The sequence below is a fragment of the Sciurus carolinensis genome, chromosome 14, assembly GCF_902686445.1.
Source record: "Sciurus carolinensis chromosome 14, mSciCar1.2, whole genome shotgun sequence".
Classification (NCBI taxonomy): Eukaryota; Metazoa; Chordata; class Mammalia; order Rodentia; family Sciuridae; genus Sciurus; species Sciurus carolinensis.
In genome coordinates, this window is record NC_062226.1 from 26,081,757 (window position 1) to 26,104,359 (window position 22,603).

Sequence of the window (22,603 nt, forward strand, 5' to 3'; positions counted from 1 at the left end):
AAAAAACAACAAACCAAGATTAGTCACTTTAGATGATTCGACTAATAATTAAATATACTTCCTGCCAGAGAAGAAAGTAGGTTTCTTCTTCTTCAGACACTCCCATGACTGAGGTTCTGAAGGACGTAAGGTAATCTCCAAGCAGTACACCAAGAGATGCAAAAGCCAGATGTGGAATTGCAAAGCAAACTCCAGAGTTGCTAGGGAGCAGCTCCGAATAAGTCTGGTAGTAAATGCTTGTATTTCTGGTGACCAAATGTTTTTGTTGGCATGGGAAGAGGGAGATGGGTTAGTTGACTAAGTTCCCAGGACATGGAAAGTCTACACTTGAAATGTTTTTTAATCCTTGGCACAAAAAAACTGTGGCTAATTCAAAAAGTCACAAATCTCAGGCAGGTGGGTTTCTTGGGAAGGGTCTATACTGCATGATCTTCAAATCCAGGGTGATGATCGCTTTGCAGGATTCATATTTGCCATTGAGGCCAAGTTCTAAAATGTATTCCCTATGGATATCTGGGTGTACAATAGAATCCACAGTCTTCTGTGCCACTTGGTTCTGTCAGAGTTGAAGATCTCAAGAGTATGCGTCATTCTTTACACTAAGCACTAAAACAAACTCTAGATCACATTTTAATGTAGAAGTTCTGGTGTGAAAAATGGAAGGTGAGTCGTGTCTGGTCGGATAATTTTGAGATCAGCAGACCCTATTAAAAATTATAGACAAGCCAATAAAATTATGTTGTATATCCCAAGTACTGTAAATGATGTAAATCTTTGTACTTTGCAATTATTCACTTGAGAGTCTCCATTTCATTATTGTCATTTTTTGAAGAAACCACCTCTTTTTTCTTTCACCCCAAGAGAAATCTGATTGCAATTGGAACCTGCATGGAAGGTCTGATGCCCTAGCAACTAATTGGATCCTCTTAAAGGTTGAATTTTATGTCTGACCTATTTAGAGATCTGAAAAGCTCCTCTTAGAAAAGCAGGCATCTCAGATCTTAATTTTTAAGTGTCAAGTACTGCTGCAGTCAAGGTTAAATGAGTTGATAGTTTGGAGCTAGACTCAACATGATTCTTAGAGGAAGATTTTCCTTTAATCTTAAATGTAATTCATGCACTAATATTTTTAAAGCTTTACCTAATACCTTATATTTCATATACGAAACAAAGACTATATTTAGGTCAAGTTACATGTTCCATGACATCTAAGAATGTTTCATGTGTTAAACATAAAGATTCAGAATTGCATTTGTTTTTTTTTTTTTTTTTTGTTTTTTGTTTTTTGTTTTTTGTTTTTATGGTTCTTTTTTTTTTTTTTTTTTTAATGTAAACAAATGGGATACATGTTGTTTCTCTATTTGTACATGGCGTAAAGGCACAGAATTGCATTTGTTAAGGACAGGATTAATTCCATGGGTATTGCTACAGTTTTTCATGCAATCACCTAGAGCAAGGGTTGGTGCAGTACCATCCATAGGTAATCTGGCCTCTCCTTTGTCTGTGTACATAAAGTTTTATTCAAACATGTCCATTTGTTTATATATTGTCAGTGGCTGCTTTTGTGTTGCAATATGAGAGGTGAGCAGCTCTGAAAGAGATTGCATGACTCACAAAGCTGAAAATATTTTCTATCTGGCTCTTTGTGGAAGATATCTGATAGATTTTCCATTATAGTCTGAAAAAAATTGACCCATATGCATCTCACAAATTAGTCTCTTCTAACCCATATATTGTTTTATATGAAAAGCACAGTGGGAAAAATTTTCCAGGTAGATTAGAAAGTTCCTCTCATGTACCAGTCTTGTTGGTTTTCCTGTGAGAGACACAGAAAGCTAGCTGGCCCACTCTAGGGTGGGTTATTGTATGCACTGGCTTCAAGAAGTGGCTCTGCTACCTGGTCACCAGACCAGCAATATCCATCTACGCAGATCCATCACACTTCTATTTCCTCCTGAGGCACGGAAAAGTTTCCACCTGTCCCCACCTTCAGGTTCCACCTCCACACAAGGTCTCATTAAGCAGGGAACAAGGACAACATTTAAAATACTCTATGTCAAGGAAACTCTTTTTATCTTGGCAGAATAATTCCCTCAGAAAGTTTCTGAGAGAGCAGTCCCTAAGGTTTCATCTTCAGATTATTTGCCTGTGAATCTGTCTCTGACATGAAAGGGAAATGAACTTGCCCTGTATAAATTGCCTCTGTGCAGTTAGATAATTTGGGGAACTTAGCACATTTAGCTGAGTTGAAAACTGGGATGCCTCCAAGAAATCACTGGTTGGTCAAAGGAACATAGTATTTACCAAGTACCTACCCAACTGTCTCCACTGGAAAATCAGGGGGCAGAACCAACCAATGATAGAAAAGTTATCAGAATCCAGTTGGAGACAATAAAGACCAGTCTTTAAAGGATGTGAAGATCATAAGCATATACAAAGAAGCAGGTGGGTAGGAAATCCTTCTAAGCTCCCAGAAGAATTTACTCACTGGGGTGCAAATGCTGATGAAGGTGTTAGAAGCTGAGGGTAGCACAGAGATGGCAGATATTATCCAGGCCACTGCAGTGGGGAAAGAGTGACTAAGTAGTTAACTCTGAATGCAATACAGAGGACTCTGTGACAATGAGAAGGGGCTGTGGTGCCTCAATTAAAAGTCACTTGGGCTGGGTATGATAGCGCAGGACTGTAATCTCAGTGGCTCAGGAAGTTGAGGCGGGAGGATCAGGATCATGAGTCCAAAGCCAACCTCAGCAACTATGGGAGGCGCTAAGCAACTTGGTGACACCCTGCCTCTAAATAAAGTACAAAATAGGGCTGGGAATGTGGCTCAGTGGTTAAGTAACCCTGGGTTCAACCCCTAGTACCAAAAAAAAGGTCTCTTAACAAAACAGTGGTTATGAAATATTATTCTAAAGTGTACAATAGAAAATGCAACTGAAAATTATAGCTAAAAACTCACATAGTTCCTTCCAACATTTTTCAATTAATCCACAATATTGAAGACTTCGCTGTAGGTGAACTTTCTAGAGATTTCAATTATGAAGGGACAGGTATCAGGACCAGGAGATTTTTGTGTTCTCTCTAGGTTGCTAACCAGGGCAAGGGCAAAAATACCCTGGGCTACCCTCATTTGCCTTATTCATTGTTCACCTATCTTAGTGCCTGATTTCTGTTTGGGTTTAAGATGTATTATAATAGCATTTTCCTAAGCAGGCAATTCCATTGGGCATAACTGGAGAGAAGAAATTCTAACTTTTAATTTTTCATTGGGGGAAATTCGTGGGAGGAAAAAGACGGAAGGCTACCACGGGCTTGACTTCTCATAAAGGATGTGGCTGAATTTTAACTTACACATCCATTGCCCACGCCTGTGCGGCTTCTCAGACGTTAACAGATCTCACAGCTAAACTATGCTGGCCTCGTTTCTTTGTTATTTTCTAGCTGTGTGTGTCTGTGTATTTTTCTATGCTGAAAACAGAGACTAGGAAATAGCCTGATAAAAGCCAGTCCTATATTTTATATGGCAGGAGAAAGAACACAGTAAACACAAACACAGCACAGCACTTGGCTTTGTTGACAAACTTATTGTCTCCCCTTAATGCGTTGTTTTGAATAGCAATTATGTGTCATTTCCCATTATCCTATACACAAAACCAATACCACACAGCCCTTGCTTTGCTATGCAACAACCGATCATGACGCACACATACAGGACTCATGTGCTGGTGAAATATGTCAAGACTGACAGCTCGGCCCACGAGCGCTGATTAGGCACAGAACAGGTGTGTGGCCTGGTGGCTGGGGTGAGAGCTGCCCTCCACTTTCTCCACTCTCGGCCTCCCTCCCTTGCGGCACTTCCCTCTAGGTTGGGAGGGAGAAGGGAAGAAACTCCCGTTTGGGCTGTTTCTCTCTGCCAGATAGGACTGGCTGGCTCTCAAGTCAGCAAGCATTTGACCACTGCAAAGAGCAGTGAGCATGTCAACTCGTTGTATTCACATCCCTCACTCGGGATGCAGAAAGCCAAGGACACACTGGTGATTCCCTGGTTTTATGGAGCTCGACTCCCCCCAGGCCTGCAACACATTTTTGGTTCGTGTGTTCACAGTGTCCTGGCATCTGCAGTGTGGGAAACCTTAACCGAGAGCCAATAGCCCCACAGCTTCTCCCTATTAAAATGTGCAATTGGATTTCACATGTGTGTTTTAAACACCATTCAAAGCATGATTTACAGGCTACTGTCTAGCCCCACAGCTGTTTTTCCATCCTCCAGACTGAGCTGTTTCTAGGAATCCACCATCCAGTTCCCTGACGAACTGTCCTCTGTGCACAGGCCTCAGTCACTCCTGGCCACGCAGAACCAGGCAAAACCTACGGCAAGCCCTCAAGAAAACACTCACCGGGTGAAATGATCCACTAATTATTCTTCCCACGGAGTTGTTCCTTCATGAGAACAGCCCATCTGATGCCTTTTTTCTGTTCACCCCGCCTTCTAATCAACTTTTTGTCACTGAATTAAACTAATCACCACTGGTCCTTTGATACGGGCTATTTATATACGTTGAAAAACAGCACAGGTCCAATGCCTTTTGTGTAGGCCTTGCTAAATGGTTACCACCCAGAGCTTGCAGTTACTGTACTCCTTCTTAAGAAGGAGAGGAAAATCACTTTTATATATAGGAAATTATCTTCCCGTGGCTGAGCAAAGCTGGGCTGTCTGTGTTGCACAATTACCCAACATCATATTGCCATGTTTCTGGGATCCCAGCCCTCCGCACAGCCTAACATCTACGGCTCTGACATCACCCTGGAAAAAGGTCAGGCCTCAGGCGTAGGGTTGTGGTCAGCTCAGATTTGAGGGCTGATAATGTCTTCTGGGCATTTAATTTTAAGCTCTTGGAGGTCCAGAAGAATCTTGTTCTCATGTTTGATTTTTCTAAGTCTGGTCAACCTCTTGGTAGAGAAGATAGGCTCAGGAAGCTGACAGAACTCAATTCTTCTTAGCTGGTGTAGAGAAATATGGTCCATGCCGTGGAGCAACTATAGGAGTCCCTTATCTTGATAGAGACACATTTTTGAAGGGAAAAGAACAATGGGAAAAGGTTTGACATTAAGAGAAACCTCCCATTCTTTGCTGAGAATGGTGTTTGGAATTTCACCCAAAAGGCTCCAGGGGGTGTAGCTTCCATTTCAGACAAAAACAATGAAATAAAAAGGATGTTAATGGACTAGGTGTGTAACTCAGTGGTAGAGCACTTGCCTCACACACTCAAGGCCCTGAGGTAGATCCCCAGTGTCACCCAAAAAAAAAAAAAAAAAAGTCATGTTAAGATCTACAATTTGGGTCAAATTAGATTTTTGCCCTCTGGTTGCAATATACCCATTTTTCCAACGAATAGAATCTCAAGGTGCAAAAAGGATGTTTTCTTTAACCTTTTACATTTATTCTCTCCAGGTCCCACGTCTGAGACTCTAAAGTTTTCTGGGAAGAAAAAACAAGTCGACAAAATAGACATTCTCCTGAATTTTAAACTACTACACAATGAGGAGCCCACGTGCTCAGTTTATGAAGAGCCATAGCATCTTAACACGCCTTGATGAGCTGGGGGTGTGGAATGCTTGCCTAGCACGTATAAGGCCTGGGTTCAATCCCCGGCACCCACCCAAAAAAACCAAACAAACCAGACTTCTTTGTTAAATAGCAGTGCCTTAACACAGGGACACCAGTAAGGAACCATCGTGTTTAACACAATGCTTAATGATCTGCAGAGGACAGGACACCAAGCCCTACAGCTCAATAAAAATGCTTTTTTTTTTTTTTTTTTTTGGTCTTGGGACTTCCCTGTTCATTTCCTCCTACTTACAGACTTCATGAATAAAGATCACCTCTTATTGTTCTGATAATCTGAGAATTAGACCAGGTTGACAATGGAGCCCTTAGATCATCAGGTCATCGGAAGAGTCTTTCATTTTAAACCCTTACATTAAAAATAACCCCAAATCCATACTTGCTATGAAGGATCCCAAAGGTCAGAAAAGCAGTCAAAAGATGAAAAAAAGAAAGAAAAAGAAAGAAAGAAAGAAAGAAAGAAAGAAAGAAAGAAAGAAAGAAAGAAAAGAACCACCTGTAAAATGACAGACTTCTTGTGTGTCACATGTTGCATTGGGCATTTTACATATGCACCTTTTCTCATTACTCTCTAGACAACCTGTGAAGGCAGGTAGCATTATCCAGGAAACTGTGACTGCCTGGGAAATACAACTAATATTGAAAGAAGTAAGACTCAAATCCAGGCCTTAGTTTGAAGGGGTTGGAGGAGAGCACCCCCAGGATCTGTAGACTTCCCCTACTTCTCTCCCAAGGGTCTGATTCAGCTGTTCTCTGAGGTAAGCAGAGTGGTCAACACGGGTCTGTTTCCTGTTCTGATCAAAACTTTACATTATCCCTGGTTTCACTATGCTACGCCTACAGGCTCCAAGACTGAACTCTCTTTCTGTCCTCTAGCTTTGCTCACACAACTTGTGAGCAGATCTTTTTCACGGCTTCCTGTTTTCTTGGGAAGTTCAAAAACTGGACAGTTTTGAACCTTCTTCCCAACTCTTCCTTCTTCAACATCCTTCAGCTATAAGAAATCACCATGTTGCTCCTAATATATCATGTGGCCTGCTCAGAAATACCCACCTATTCTCCCTCTCCCTTCCTACTTACTTAACTGGCACTTCAAACGGCTCAATGGACATATTTGTAATAGAGGTTATAAGAAAAAATAAGCAAACAACAACAACAAAACCTGCCTGGTATTCCATCTGGTCTTGCTCAAAGCTACATGAAAGAGGCCACCCTGACCCATCCCAGCCAGCATGCTCCTTCCACAGGCAGGGCTCACATGAGGACCCACCCACGTCTTACCAGGGCACCATGCAATTCTGAGTCCACACCCCTCCCAACTACAATTCTAGACTCTCTCACCCTCCCATACTTCTTCCTTCCCTTGAACTGTCAAGTTTTCAAGTACGGGTTCCCTCTAGGAAGCATGAGTGGCAATGAACCCAGCCCACCGTTTTTACCGTTGGAGTCTTCCACCTCTTCGGCTGGGGTTGTCTTTTGGGAGGAGTGGTGGGCATGTGAGGAGAGGAGACTGACAATCCGTGGCCGCGGGAGGGTCAGGGCTTTTCCGTGGACCTTGAGGGAGTGTTCTTTCAACTGGCTGATTGTCATGGTGGAAAATGAGCACCAAGAACACTTGTAGGCATGTTCACCTGGAAGGAGAAGGTGGTAAGGACAGACAGGAGACAGAGTGGGAGGGGAGAAGGCAGGGCAGAGAACAAACCCACACAATTCCTTCATTCCAGAGATGCGCTTCCCAGGTTTTGTGGTCTAGGAACCCTCCCGGGCCAACCCCCTGCCCACCAGATTCCTTGAGGATGAGACTCTTCCATGCACTCCATAACCAAGTGGCCTGGTCCCTGTTCTCTCATGTTCTACTAGAGGAGGTGAGACTCTGGGATGATTCCTCAGTAGGAAGTGAAACCAACTGTCTGTGTTACCTCCTTCAGAAAGGTTTCCCCATCCCTTTTCCTCCCTCTCCATCCTAGAATTGACCATGTCAGGTTTCAGTCAACCACAGGAACTAATAGGCTTAATTCTTAATCTAAAGATCTACCGGTGGCTTTTCCAAGCACACAGTCACTTCAAGCAAGCTCTACTATGTGATTCCCAATCTTTACTTTCTGACTAACTACACACCCCCTCATCCCACAGACCAAGTTTGTGTGTGTGTGTGTGTGTGTGTGTGTGTGTGTACACATTCTTTTTTTTTATTTCTAACCAGCTCACAAACCTCATCATAAAACTCCATTTTTCTATCCAAACCAACAGTGCAAAAATGGGTAAAAATACATCATTTCTTTGATGGAAAGAGTTGTGTATGTGAACACAAGGAGGGTTAAATGTATCACAAATATTCTTCAACAAAGTACACTGAAAGTGAAATATCACACTGGTCAGCAGGACCAAGTTAAGGCAAGAGGGAGGCTTATCTTTGCCATAAGTTAACTTTTCAGTTAATGACATTTTAAGAATGAAGTGGGCATTGTATGTTGTTGGGCAAATGTACATTAGTATGATCAATTCAGAAAAGCAATTTTGCTTTAGGTAACAACAAAAGCACTTAAGCCCCCAACCCCACAATCCTACTTTTGAGAGTTTCTGTAAAGAAAATATACTTAAATATAGAGAAAATTTTATTCAGATATTTACATTATTTCCTTTTCAAGGTATGAAACCACCTGTTCAAACATAAAGAAATGATTAAACAAATGTGGACATATCCTCTTGATGAACTATCATTAAACAAATTTGAGAGTTTATGATAGTATGAAAAACTGAAAACAAACAGAAAGGCAAAAATATTTTTTGATTACATCATAACCACAACTGTTAAAAACAATTACAGAAAAAAAATAGTTAAAAGGGAAAAATCAAATGTTAAGAAGAGTGGTCTTTAGATAATAAGAGTATAGATGACTGAGCATATTCCTTTCATTTTCATTTTTTTGGGGGGGAGGGTGCAGAGAAAGGGACTGAACCTAGAACCTCATGCATGCTAGGAAGGCACTTTAACCCTGAGCAACATCCCCAGCCTCATTTTCAATTTATTTCTAATAAACGTGCATTTTTAAAAATTTATTTTTAAAGTGAAAATTTAAAATCAGAGGAAAAGAGAAGGAAGAAAAGAAGACAGGATCGTGGGTATTATAAGTTTTACAAGTCAGTTCAAATGAATGGCAGTGCTGTGGGTCTACAGATTAAGAGGAAGAGGAATGGAGGGTAGGCCCGCCCTTGCTTTTAGCTGGCTGAGATTTTGTTACCTGCCTACGACCATAAAAATTACTAACTGGTTTTATATGCAAAGAGAGCTCAGCATCCAAGTTTTGCAATTAAATCTTCTCACCACTGATGACCTTCAGAGCTTGCATTTCCAAGAAGTCCTGAAGAGAACTACAGAAAACCTTGATTTACAGAGCATTACACAGCACAAGGAAAGGAGTGCAAAGATTCAGAGGATCCAGACAAGAACACAAATCACTTGGCCTCCTGACCACTGCCTAGGAGTTAGGCAACAATGCTGGGCAGGGGTCTAAGCTATTCTGTTGTGCATACTATTATAGGCAAGGTTACTGTCCTTATATACTTGCTTTTTTTCCCTTAAATGCAAGCTTGGTTGCATGAATCTTGCTGGGTGGCTTTGAGTCCCACCACATGAGAGAGAATTCAAGTCCAGATTTATTTGTTTGGATCACACCATTGTTCACCCTTTAAAATATTATAAAACAATCCACCTAGAATAGATGAGACAAAGAGAGAGAGCTTTAGAAGTCAAACTTCTCTCAGTGACTCAGAGCCATGTCATGGAGACCTACTGGAATTACACTGCTCCTATTCTCTCTTTCTGGATGCTTCCTTCCTGCCAGCCAGTGAGCAGAAGGAAGCCAGTCAGCTTGGTCAGCCCCAAGACCAGTCTTCAGTTTAGTGCCCTGGAGTCAGCGTGCAGTCTTGAACACTCTTCAAAGTCCTTCCCACAGGTCTAACCACTCACCCGGCCCTCAGAGCTTTTGACAAGGCTTGAGGCCTATGGGAAAACTTCACCAGAATGCTGTCCCAGCAGAATAATTTATAATATGCACAGGTTAGAAAAGTCTGGGTTGAACTCTGAAGTCATTTACACTTTGAACTTTAGGAGACGTTTCTTGGAGATAAGAAAACCACCATACACAGAACCAGGCCCAAGTAGCTAATCTCCCTGTCCTATCTCCAACCCCCAGTGGGGCTCAGAGCAGCTGAGAGTAGTTTTATGGTAAAAAGTCAGTTCAATGGGGTCAAACACTCTGGAGATAGCAAAGAGACACAGGGTACAAACATATGGCAAAAGTGAAGGTCCCAGGTTCTAGGTAGTTTTATAATGTTATTCAAAAGGTTTATAAAGTGTTATGCAAGACACAAAGGAAGCAACACAGCACTTACCCTTTAGGATCATCATGAAGACTGAGTAGGATGATACCTGTAACATGCTCGGTGTAGAACCTAATAGGTACCAGGCGTTCACCAGGTTGGCCCAAAGAGAAATGATGGTTTGAGAGGGACAGCACAGTTCCTACACAGTTATGACTCCAAAGTGAAAGGAAATGACTGACTCATGGGCACATCTTAAAAAATCTCACACACTTTGAGTTCTCTTTGGTCCATCCAACTTCCTTGAGATTATGACTTTAACTTTAGTTGGGATTTTCTTTAGTGGATATAACGATTCTCTGTCATTCCACTGGCAAGGCTAGGTAATTCAGAAATATCTTTAAAAAAATCAAAACAGTCTCATTCTAGTTGGTAGGATGAATTAAACATGACATGGCTGATTATTTTGACTTCAGGTAATTCTTAAAAATATTTTTCTGATTTTGCTTCCAGTTTTCTTTAACAGTTAAAAATAAAACTGAACCTGCAACCATTTCAGGAAGAGCTTAGGCTCATGTGGGGCAAGAGACTTAAAATTCCACTCAATAAAGACCACTAGATTGTGAACTCAGAGCAGGCTGAAGAACTTGTGCCCCATGAATACCAACTCACCAGCATGAGCTTTGAGTATATGTGTTTTCAGCCGGCTGTTATACGAGGACTTGAAGGAGCAGAGTTTGCATCGGAATGGTTTATGGTGTCCGTGGTGGGTTTGCATATGGCGATCCAAACTGGATGTGGAAAAGGAAAAAAGGGAAACAAGTTAAAAACTACATACAACGTTTTCTCCACCTTTTCTAGGAGTCCCACTTCTAAGCCGTGCAAAATTCCTTCACCTCCTTTCTAACGATGGCACTCGCCACATAAGTAAATCGATAACTAAGTAATAGTTTTTGAAAACTTTTTCTAAGAGGAGGGGAAGCTAAAGAAAGAGACGAAGAGGTCTTTCTAGGATGCCAGATGTGGCAAGTGGTAACAAAGTCATGGGAGATCATCTATCTCTTCTCTAAAGTCCAATCACTGGAAGAAGGCATCCAGAAAAAGAAAATATGAAAAAGGTCAGTTCATATTTTCTGCCCAGGAGGTGAGAGCATCCATTTAATTAAGCCAAAACAAGGATGGAAATTAGACTTAGCACTTAAAAATGGCTATGTGTTTAAATTTTAATTCTACTTGCAGAGTGAACACTGGAGTAGAGAAGGGAGTTCTCAAAGCGACTCTCCTGCTTGCAGTAGGGCTGGTCTGTTCCGGAATCTACGTGATATTGAGGCATAGTACAAGTGAGTTTGAAGGAGTCATGTGATCAAGGGGGCTAGTCACCCCCTGTGATGAACCCAACCCCGTCTGTTGTACATCAGTCTTCTAGAAGCAACTTACGAGGACATTATTAAATTAGAAGAAACCCCTGTACTTCATGACAATTATGAGTCTAAAAAAGAATAAGTCTACCAAGCAAAGTGTGGGGAAAAGTTCTAATTTGTGTCAGTGCCCCAGAGGACTAAATTCCACTCTAAATGACTCATACAGCAATGCTACTGCTTACCACTTAACAGAATGCAGACCCATCGCCTCGACCATTCCCAAACTTCTTGGATCAGCTACTATTACCACTTCTGAAATAATCTCCTCTGTCTTTTCAACTCAAGAGCAGGAGTTAGGGAGTAAGGCTGGCTGGGATAAAATCTCAACTATTACTTGTCAGCTGTGTGACCTTAGGCAAGTTACTTACCCTCTCCAGGTCTCATTTTTCTTATCCATAAAATAGAGATAACAATAGAAACATCCCTCACGTAAAGAGCAGTTTTGAGAATGTAAAAAGGTAATACTAGAATTCGAGTATATAGTGAGGGACAATAATTACCAGTTATGGCTACTTACTCATCCCCAACTCTTCCATTTACCAGGAGTGAAACTTGTTAAGAGTTCATCCCTGGCATTGAGAGACTCCAAATCTGGTCTCTACTCCAACATTCGCATCTTCCACTAGTCCTTTACCTGTAACCTAAGGACTGGTCAAACTGAAACCCGCCCCAACCCCGGCTGGGCTCCATGGAGCCTCCACCCTCCCTGGCTTAGACACTCATCTTGTCCTCCACACTTAGCCTCCTTTCCCAATTGTTCCGGTCCTAGCTTCCTCCTTGAAGACTTGACTCAAGTTCAACCCTCCATAAAACCGTCCTGATGCTCCCCGAGTAGAAGGAACAATTTCCTTCATTGAACTTCACAGCATTTAATGCTATTTCTAAATGCACCTTATTCTGCCAAGCTCTTTCTTTGCTTGCTTTATCACCCCACCCTTAAGTCACAGACCCTGTCCTGTTCATTTTTGTATTCCTCCAAGGTGCAGTGCCTACTGGGCGATCTTCCTTTGTTCACAAGTATTTACTGGGTCTCCACTATGTGCCAGACAAGGTGCCAAGTGCAGTTCGGTAAATACTTATGAACTAGAGGGAGAGATGAGTTTTAACCGACGTACAGATCTGACGACAAAGATCAGATAGGAGGCCCAGTGTAATCATAAAAGGTTGGTAACCTATCCTAACCTCTGCAGAAACACTGCCTCCCCTGTCGTCAGCAACCACCAACTAGCACTTTATCTTTTTAAATCAGCAAACAGCCATCACTTAATTTCAATGGTCACAGAAATAAACAGCACCCACTATCAGTCACCTTCCTCCAAGATTGTGAAAATGCACATTTGAACATTTGCCTTTCTTCTATATAACAAAAGCTTGCTTCTCAAAACTCGCTTCCCACCACCCCATGAAGCCTTACACACCGACCCCAAGTGCACACTTTTAAAGCCGTGATGGGTGGTGGGAAGCTACCACGTCTCCACTCCTGTATTTTGAGCAACTCTTTAGCACCCAGAAAGTACTTTGCTTTTCAAGGTCTCTTTTAAAATCACAAGCCATGATTGGTTCTGTGGTCACATGGCTTAACAGTCCTCATTCTCCCTCTTTAGCAACTCGGCTTTCCAAATGGAACTTTGCTTCCTTAAATGACGGCTCAGCTGTGGCTGAATATTTTGGCAGATCAGTAAACTCAGCATCCTCCCTTGGATAAAGCATAGTGATTCCTCCAATTCTCATTCTTTAAAATGCCCACATTTGCAAATCTGGTGCCACCCAGTCACTCCTGTTCTTAGTCCCATTTTACAGCTGAGACGACTAAGACTCAAGGGAGGATGAGGGCAGGTAAACCACGATCCCTGGGGCCTTCTTGCTCATCCTGGTTCCTCCTGCTCTAGTTTAGCTGCCTTCTACTACAAAAGCTGCCCCCGGGGACCACTAGGGACCACCCAATAGCACTTACTTGTGCCTGAAGGCAGAGACAAAGGAGCAATACTGGCAGCTGTACTTGTCCTCGCGGGTAAACATGGCCAGGGCCAGGTGGCTCCTCTCGTGAGAACGCAGCCCCTGCATGGACATCAGGACTCTGTCACATTGACTGCAATGGTATCCCCCCGGCCGGGTTTCCTCCTCCAACATTCCATCAAGCAAGCAGTGTCCACCATCCACCCGGCCCACCAGGGCGCCACTGGCATCTCTGGCTGCTTCCAATCCATCCAGGAACAAGTGGGAAGGGTCGTCAGCCTCCTGCTAAGAGAACCACACACACACACATGCCCCACCAACAAAATAAATATCCATCATTAATGCCCCCAGCTTTCCTCTGCTCCCGTCATTCTCCCAAGCTCATCGGCATTTCCTCGTAAGTGTCCTCCCCTGCCTCTCTGGCTCCCCCTAGAGGGAGGGCAAGCCTGACTGCCGTTCTTCATGCCAGGGTGGGTTTAAGGCAACATATCCAAACAAAGGTTGTGCTGCCTGGGGAACGTGAGAGGTGTTATCCCCGTCTGAAGAGAGTTCACTTGGTTGCTCATCTTTAAAAGAAAAGTTCAACTATGTTCTCATTTAGACTGACATAAAGTTTGGTGAGGGTTACAGTTCAGAGAAAAGGAAAGCGAGAAGAGAAAACAGCGGCACAGTCTGACCATCAAAGAGCCTTGGACCATCATTTGATGAGAGGCAAAGCAAAAGACCCTGCTCTCTGCCTCCCACCCGCGGACAGTGACCTCACCCTCACCCCTTTTCTGAAGGTGGCTGCAAAATGCATCCCAAGAGCTAAAAAGCAGCCTGGTTTTGAGTCACCCATTTTTCGAGGTAGTTCGTTGGATCTGATTTTCTCTTGCATGATTCCAGGAAACAATCCTGGGGCACGCTGCGGTGGTATGTAGAGGAAGCCACCTGCTGCTGTCCCTGGGTTGCCATTGTTCTGTCCAAAGACAGAAGGCTTCAGTCTTCAATGAAGTAGAAGCTTTACCTTTGTGCTAAATTGGCAAAAACAGGATGCAAGATCAAGAAGGGCAGATGACAAAAATACATTCACGTATCCAGAGAGAAAGGGCAGAGACCCGAGTTAAATTCTGTGTTCAAAAATGACACGCGCTCAGCAACCAGATTCTGCGAAGTAGGGATAGCAGTGTGGATATGGAAACTGTGGTTGCTCTTTGGATTACGATGTTCAGAACAGGTGGCCTTGTGGAAGAGGGGAGGAGGGAGGACACTTGGTGGCACCACATGGGGAGAAGGGACGGAAAAGACAGTTCAGAGGGCTCTTGGGGTCAAGTATAACTTTATAACTTGAAGGCTTTGGCTTTAGGTTGAATTAATACCCTTCTCGCTCCCCCTAGGACCCAAGACAAGAAGCAAAGGACAAGTTCCCCTGGACTTTCTGCATCCTCCTCCAGATGAGAACAGGAAGATTCCAGCAGCAGGAGGAGCAGATGATGCGAACAGAACCCGCTTGATTCCTCGGAAGAGCTCAGGTCGCTTGGAAGAGCGAAGACCTAAGGACACTAACACAGAACGAAAGGACCACCCAAAGCCTCCTGTACCGAGAATCCGGGACCTTCTGTGTCCACAAACTATCCACACGGGAGGAAACCAGATCAAAACTCGACCTTTCCCCCAACAGAAAGATGATGAAGGTCCAACCTGCAAAGAAATCAAAGCAAGCCAAACCGAGGGGAGCACCACTCAGGAGCGCCTGCACTCCGAGATGCTCTTTCCCGAGCTGCTTTCAGCAATGAGTTAATAGGTACCTCCAGCCGCTCACACGCGAGAACACGCATCCAGAACTTTCCATTCTCACCTTCACGGCGGCGGACACGGCCGGGACATTGCCATACTGGACGTGCTTCCGCAGGTGATTGCAGATGGCTCGGAGCGTTGGGTGCACTTCCACACAGAATTTACATTTGTAGCCCACCACTTTCCTCTCCTTGATCTTTGGCACCTCTTCTAAGTGGCCAAAAGGCTGGTAAAATACAGTGGTAGCCATCAGTACTCCAAGCCCTCCCTCAAAGGCAGGCATTTATTCTTGTAGTTTACTGGCATATTTTATTTTAAAGCAGATTAGCAGGTTAAACACCAAGGGAGACATAGGCGAGTATTTTTATATAACAACTTCTTCAGTCATGGCATCCTGCCTACTAGACACAGTCTCTGGAACCCAAATATGTTACGGCTTGTGAGTAGAGAAGATTTCTGTGCAGGAAGCTCATCGTCACTGCCACTAAGTTATCTGGTTTTCAAACCAGTTTCAACTACGGAGGCGGAACGTTGCACAGCTGCGCCATTAATGAACGTCTTGATTTAAAAAAAAACCATCTACTCCTTGAGGTGTTAGGTGGCTGGAGCAAACACTGAAGACCAAGACATGGCTGAGAAGTGCTAATGGTACCAAGAGACAGCCCACAACGGCCTTAGGAAAGAGCGAGCACTGTTGTATAACTAGGCTTCAGATTAGGCTACTTGGCAGAAAGACATACACAGAAACCACCCCAAACCTCCCCTGGGGAGCCATGGGAGGAGTCAGAGGGAGAGAGGGAGGGGAACAGGACCGTGGAGAGGGGTGAGCATAGAACAGGGGATAATCAAGCTCGAAATGTTTAATTGACTTATTGCGCTCTCTGGCAAGCTAAGTCACTAGGAAGCCTGCAGCAGCTTGGCTGGCAACGAAGAAGTAGTGCATGTGGGCACCAGTGATGAGAGGCCTCCTGGGGGAAGGGGAATCAAAACATATCCTTACCCTCTCTTGTTTGAAATCTGCAAAAGCACCATCTGCATATTTCTGCTTGCTCAAAAGCTGTTTCCTCCTCTCCTGACGTTTGGCACGCTTCTGGAATTCCTCGTTGTGAATGTTCAAGTGTGAGGTCAGCTCGGCTGTGCTTTGCAACTTGCTATCACAGTGCTTGCACTGGTAGGTGGAGCTCTGCAAGCGGGTGCCGTTGCTTAGGATGACGAAGTCCCTCTTCAGGTCCCGGCTGTGGTGGTCAGTGTAATGCATGCACAGCAGCTCCGCGGTGCTGAAGGACAGCTTGAAGCACTTGATGCAGCGGAACGGGAGCCACTCGATTTCCTGGGACTCGCCCTCCACCTCGGCTTTCTCGAAGCTGCCTCTCTCCTCCTCTTCCATCAGCGTGGGCTTCTCGTGTTCATCCGCATAGACGGCCGTGAAGTAGCCCCCCAACTTGCTGGCATGCTGCTTCTTTGGGAACACCCCCGGGTGGCGCTTCATGTAATGGGACACGATGCCCTTCTTGCTGAATGATTGGAAGGAGCACAAGGAACACTTTTTCTTCTCGACTGCCCTCCGGAGCTCCTCGCTCAGCTGAGGGGAGTCATCCTTGGGCGGGGACGGGATGATCACCTTGTTGGGCTTGTCGCTGATGGTCCTGGAGGCTGCCAGGCAGTGGGTGTAATAGGCGTCAATGTCGTGGCGCTTCTGGTAGTGGGCTGCCAGCCCCTTGCGGATGGGGTTGGTGTAGGCACACAGGGCGCACTTGAAGAGGTTGTTCTTGCCCTCCGGCTGGGCGCGGACGTTGTTGTGCTTGATGCGGTAGTGCCTGGCGATCCCCTTCCGCGTGGAGCAGAAGTACTTGCAGAGCTGGCACCGGAACACAGTGTGGGAGACCAGGTGCGAGGTAGAGAAGTGAGAAGTGGACACGGGCTCCTCTCCCACCTCCTCCTCGGTGATGGAGATTTGGGAGGGGCTCACTTCAGTGGTTATCTCAGGCTCGAGGGAGACGGGCAGCTTCGGGGGGGATGGGGAGAAGACATCGAATTCTGGCTGGTTGTGGTACTTCTCGTAATGGATTTTGAGTTTCTCCAAAGTGCCGTGCGTGTACGGACAGAGTTTGCACCGGTAGGCGCCATACCCTTGCTTGAAAATCCTGCTCGTCTCCTCCATGTCATTCTGGGTTATGTCAGCCGACTGCTCCACGTCGTGCACGAAGTCCTCGGCGGTCACCTTGATGGCCGGGTGTCGCTTCTGGTAGTGAGTCAGGACACCGTGGATGCGAGTGTTGATGTAGGGACAATGCCTGCATTTGTAGACGGCACCTGGGTTGATGTCGATGTCCTGGGCGAAGTCAGCAGCCTTCACCTTCATGCCAGGGTGCTTCTTCCCATAATGGGTGAGGAGGCCGTGCAAGTTGTTATACTCCGACTGGCACACCGTGCACTGGTATGGGGTGGAGGATATGGCGGGGTTGGCTGAAGCAAGATGCATGCTTTTCTCTGGGGAAAGTCTTGCATCCTCTGGGCATTCGGCTTCCTGCTCGGGGAGTGGGGTGGGCATACTGTTTTCACAATTCACAGGGCCTGCCAGCTCTTCCGACGTTAGGATGGGCTTCTCTACCGTGTCTTTCTCCTTGATGATATCCAGCAGCACCGACTCATCGCCATTCATAGCCCAAGGGTGGAATGCTTGGTAATGATTGGTGATGTCCCAGATGGAGATGGCTTCAAAAACACAGTCCCTGCACCTGTATGTTTTGGCTTCAGCTGGCATGGTAAGAGAGGTCGGGGACGGATCTGGCCCTGCCCAGAGTTTGGTAGCCATGTAGGTATAATCCACGTAGTGCTCTGGATGCCTCCTTTGGTAATGCAGGAGCAAACCATTGGGCTCCGTGTGGGAATAGATGCACCACTCACAGTGGTAGCCAGCTTCTATCAAGCCATCCAGAAACGCCCATCGCATGATGGACGTGACCGTGGCCTTCAGGGCAGGGTGGTCTTTCTTGATATGCTTCCTCAGTGCATAGAAGTAGGGGGAGGTATATGAGCACTGCCTACATTTGAGTGCTCGGAGTTTAGTTTTGTCCCGCTCCACTCCAGAGGAGGGGAGAAGGATGCAACTGGCAGGTTTCTTCTGGTTTCGGTCGCAGAGGCTTCGGATGGTGGCCGTGTGCTGCCGGATCACATCTGCGTTGGCCTTGAAGTCTCGGTGCTTCTTCTGATAATGAATGAGTACACCTTTGACCGTCCGGTTCCCATAATCACAGTGCTGGCAAAAGAACATCTCATTCTCCACAGGAGGTCCGTCTCTCTCAGAGCTGCTCCGGTTCAGTTGTTGCATAGGGGCAGGAGGCCGAGGGGAGCCTTGGGGCCCTTCGGCCCCTCTCATCATTGCAGCTGTGGGAGGAGCCTGCCTGATATATTTGGCAGTAACCTTTATTTCTGGGTGTCTTTTCTGGTAGTGAACAAGCACTCCCACAACTGACCGATTGCTGTAGGAACAGTGTTTGCAGTAGTAAAGCTCAGTACTGAGGTCTGGTGGCGGGGGTGGTGGGGGGGGTGGGGAACCCATGTTGGACATTTTGGGAGACATTGGAGCACCCACCTCAAATGACAACTGAGAAAGGGCAGAGCCCCTGTCCACAGACACCATGCGCATGGTTTTCTGGATCCTAAAGTAGGAGGCCTTTTCTTCAGGGTGTTTCTTCTGATAGTGAACCAAGACAGAATGCATGTTGGGGCTGGCAAATGAGCAAACATCACAATCGTACACGACCACGGTGTTGACCGAGGGGTCCTTCTGGTTCTCACATTCTGGAGTGAAGGTCTTCGAAGGAGTGTTCTTACCAAACGCAGCAGGCATACCACCACCACGAGCCACGGGAGTGGACGTCGCCAGGTTCTTGGGAGCCGAGTTCAGGATCTCCCTCAGGGTCTGGGATTCCGTGTTCAGACCTTCCTGCTGCTCCACGACGTAGCTGGAAAAGATCATGGCGTTGTTGATCTTCACCGTGGGATGCATTCTTTGGTAATGTGGCATCAGGCTTCTCACATTCGGGCTCGTGTAGGAACAAAACCGACATCGGTAGATCAGATCCGAATGATCGAAGTTGAGTACATTCATGGCTTCTGGGTGGTGTTCACCATAATGCTGCTGGAGATCTTCAAAGTTGGTGTAATCGATATAGCACTCCAGGCACCTGTACACTGCACTGTGATCATTAGGGTCCAAGATGTACCTAAAGCTGAATTTAATATAGGGGTGCATTCGCTGGTAGTGGGTGCTAACACTCCGGGCAGATTTATTGTTAAAGTCACAGTGTTTGCAATAGTAAAGTCTTCCAGAGTCACCAAAGTCTGTATTTTCGTTGTTGTGCTCGGTTCCGTAGATAGGAGTTTGGGTATTCAGCAGAGCAGTGTTGGAAACCTGATGATCTTTCATGCTTGCCGAGGAGCCGTAATAATCCTCTTCATCCTCAGAAAGGGTGAGCTCGATCTCAGCCCCATTGGTGGTGTTGTAATCGTGGGTGACACTGCGGAAATTGGGCTCCTTCTGGGGCTCACTGGCATCTCGGGCCCAAATCTGTTGGGCTGAAAAGGAAGTGGGAACCTCCATCAGCGGTTCCGTTGGCTCTTCTTCCCTGTCCAGCTCCACCTCTATCTCCACTTCGTTGTCTTCCTCTTCCTCCTCGTCATCCTCCACGTTGATCACCGCATCCTCCTGCTGTTTGGTCTGGTTAATCTTGCTCTGCAGGTTGCTGGCTATCTCGTCGATCCTCGTTCTCTTCTTCACGGGCGATAAATCGAGAGGAAAGTCGTTGGCGAGCTTCCTAGAGGCCTTAGCTACAAAATTGTTCTTGGAGGACAACCCAAGAATTGAGGTCTGACTTTTCTTCACAGTGCTGCTGGAAGAGGGGTGGCTGTCGGTCTCGTTTTCCAGTGGTAGGCTTGAGGGCTGCCCCTCAAATTTTGGCAAGTTGTCACAGAATGAATGTTTGTGCTGTTGATGGACTCTGAGCCCTTTCAGGGTGGTGGTGGAGTAACTGCACATGGTGCACTTGTAGGGGTGCAGGGGCGGGGCTTGGGTGGGAGGCTGCGGTGGCTGCGTGGGTGGCGGCTGTGGCTGGGGTGGCACCTGATGTGGTGGCTGGAGCTGCGGTGGCGGCGGCTGCTGGAGTGGCTGTGACGGTGGTGGCGGCGGCGGCGGTGGCGGCGGCTGGGGTGGCTGCTGTTGCTGCAAGGGATCCAACATGGCTCCCGACTTCCTACCATTGATGCTGGAGCTCTCGTAGGACACCACGCTTTCATTCAGCGAGGAGGAGATGCCTTCACTCTGGGAGTTCACAGCATCCCAATCTGACGCGGTACCCGTGTGACACTGTTTATGAGCCCCGAGTTTTAAAGAGCTCTTGCAAGTAAATGGACATTCGTCACATTTGTAGACAGCTGTCTTTCCAGATAAGTGGATGTTTTCTATGTGACGGGAGATGCTACGTCGATGCATAGTAAGGAAAGGACAAAAGGGGCACTGGAACCTATTCATGAATCTTCTAAACGGAATCCCCTTGGTCTCCAACAATTTGTTGCCGTCGGAGCCCATCAGCTGCTCTGCAGACAGGCCCGATGTCTGGTGATCCATAACATTTAAGCCATTCTCACTGTCTATTTCATTTAACTCTTCATCAGAACTAGAGTCATTGAGCATGCTGTTAGTTTCCAGGTCAGCAGAAGAATTGGTCATGTCAGTCATTCCATAACGGGATCTCTCTGCCAAGTTAACAAGGCCAGAATTATGAGGTGACTTCGGCTTCATCTGAGGGTAAGACATGGGCGAAAACTTGGAAGCTGAAGAATTGGGTCTCATGATGGAGTTGCCGATGGAGCCCCTGTAGTTGGAGACGTTAGTGTTGGGCATCTCCCGGCTTGCAGCATTCATGGACAGATAGGTGGAGTTGGACGGGGGACTGGGGGCATTCTTGTTCTGCGCTTCGGGTAGGTTAGTCCCTTCCTGTTGCTGCCTGAGGCTGGACAGGATCTTGACCATGCTTCGGTGTTTCTTCATCATGTGGTCACACCAGCGTTCTCGGCGGGGCGTCTGGTAGCTGCACCACTCACAACAGAAGTTGCCTCGAGACTTGGTCAAAGGCTTGACCATGGATTCTAAGATGCTACGTTCTACCACCTCTGCTGGCAGTTCCTTGCAGGGGTCCTGCAGGGACACAGGAGGAACCACGGGGTCTGGCAAGGGAGCGGGAGCAGGTGGAGGAGCTGTGGTCTCTTTCAGATTGTTTTTGTGGTACATCTTCTGGTGCTTGATTATTCTTGCCCTCCTCGGTGACTTATATGTGCAAAACTGGCAAGAGAAGACCTTTCCAAATCCCTCGTGCATCATGATATTATAATTTAAGGATCCTGGGATGGGAGGTCCTGTCGAACTCCCTTCAGCTTGAGCCCCGTGGACCTTCCTAGTGTGTTCTATGAGGAGGGTTTTTGACCTGAAGTAGCGTACACAGAACTTGCATTGAAAAAACTTGTTTGTTGGTTTGGGATTAGGGGCAATATGCTGACCATAATATCCTGGACTGTGGCCATAGTAACTTCCGGTCCCCAATGCAGTTGCATTTTGACCTAAAGAGAATGAAGGCAAAGGCAAAGTGAGAAAAGAGAATTAAGAAATTCAATCATGCAAATCAGTACCATTTCAATTATTCTTCATTAATAAACATTGCATCATTCAAAAGACCTAGTGCCTCAAGATGCTGTCATGAAGAGAATTCAGAGCACTCATGAACAGGCATATCTGGCCCCTTCTCTCTGATGAAGATGCAGTGTACCGCTCTAGTTACAACTCTCTTCTTTATCTCCAGAGATGAGCCACAGAGCTAGGAAAGCACAAATTTCATAAATCGTGATATTATTCTACAACTTTGTCCTCAAAATTAAAGAAGCTAAAAGGATAATAACCTGGGCTCCTCTAGAAGAGAAAAAACGATGCACAAACAACAAAATGGCTCACAAAGAATAAGAGACTCCGTAGAAGCCACACGTATCAAGAACCATGGCTGTAGGCTAAAAAATAAATGAGAGCAATTAGGAGATATCAGATATGCTGAGTTTAGTATAGAGCTACCTGATAAATCCTCCGCAATTCCAAATTCATCCTTTATGGAAGAAAACTCCACCTCCGTCTGATTACTGGCATTCATAGACCCGGATCGTGGCTCGTCCTCATTGTCCTCAGCAACATCAGTTGGCTGCAGAAATGCTGTGTGGACATCCTGAATGTGTGCCTTGAGATCTTCATAAGACGGGGCTCTGAAATCACAGCCATCACACTGAAGCACCTCCATGATCCAGGTCTACCCTCTCACATTAGGCACCTGTGGAGAAGTCAGAGCAAAGCATCGTAAGGAATGCACCAACCACATACTTCAAGCTGAGGGGGCCAAACGTCTGTTCATGGAGAAAATTCCAACATCAGTATATTGCTCTTACTCAGTTTTAGCTGGAA

General features: G+C 45.8%; 1 protein-coding gene across 11 annotated transcripts in view; it reads right to left on the bottom strand.

Moving 5' to 3' along the window:
* Positions 1-22,603, bottom strand: part of Znf462 (zinc finger protein 462) — a 130,884-nt gene that overhangs the window by 55,325 nt on the left and 52,956 nt on the right. For 5 of the 11 annotated variants that reach the window (XM_047524757.1, XM_047524758.1, XM_047524759.1 and 2 more), the window contains exons 2-7: positions 22,223-22,472; positions 16,103-21,720; positions 15,164-15,328; positions 13,325-13,611; positions 10,622-10,740; positions 7,057-7,257 (exon numbers count right to left, since the gene is read on the bottom strand). In XM_047524757.1, coding sequence (XP_047380713.1) covers positions 7,057-7,257; positions 10,622-10,740; positions 13,325-13,611; positions 15,164-15,328; positions 16,103-21,720; positions 22,223-22,442 — 6,610 coding nt within the window. In that variant the 5' untranslated portion in view covers positions 22,443-22,472. The remainder of the gene's footprint in view (positions 1-7,056; positions 7,258-10,621; positions 10,741-13,324; positions 13,612-15,163; positions 15,329-16,102; positions 21,721-22,222; positions 22,473-22,603) is intronic. The other 6 variants (XM_047524767.1, XM_047524765.1, XM_047524764.1 and 3 more) reach the window with 6 other exon arrangements.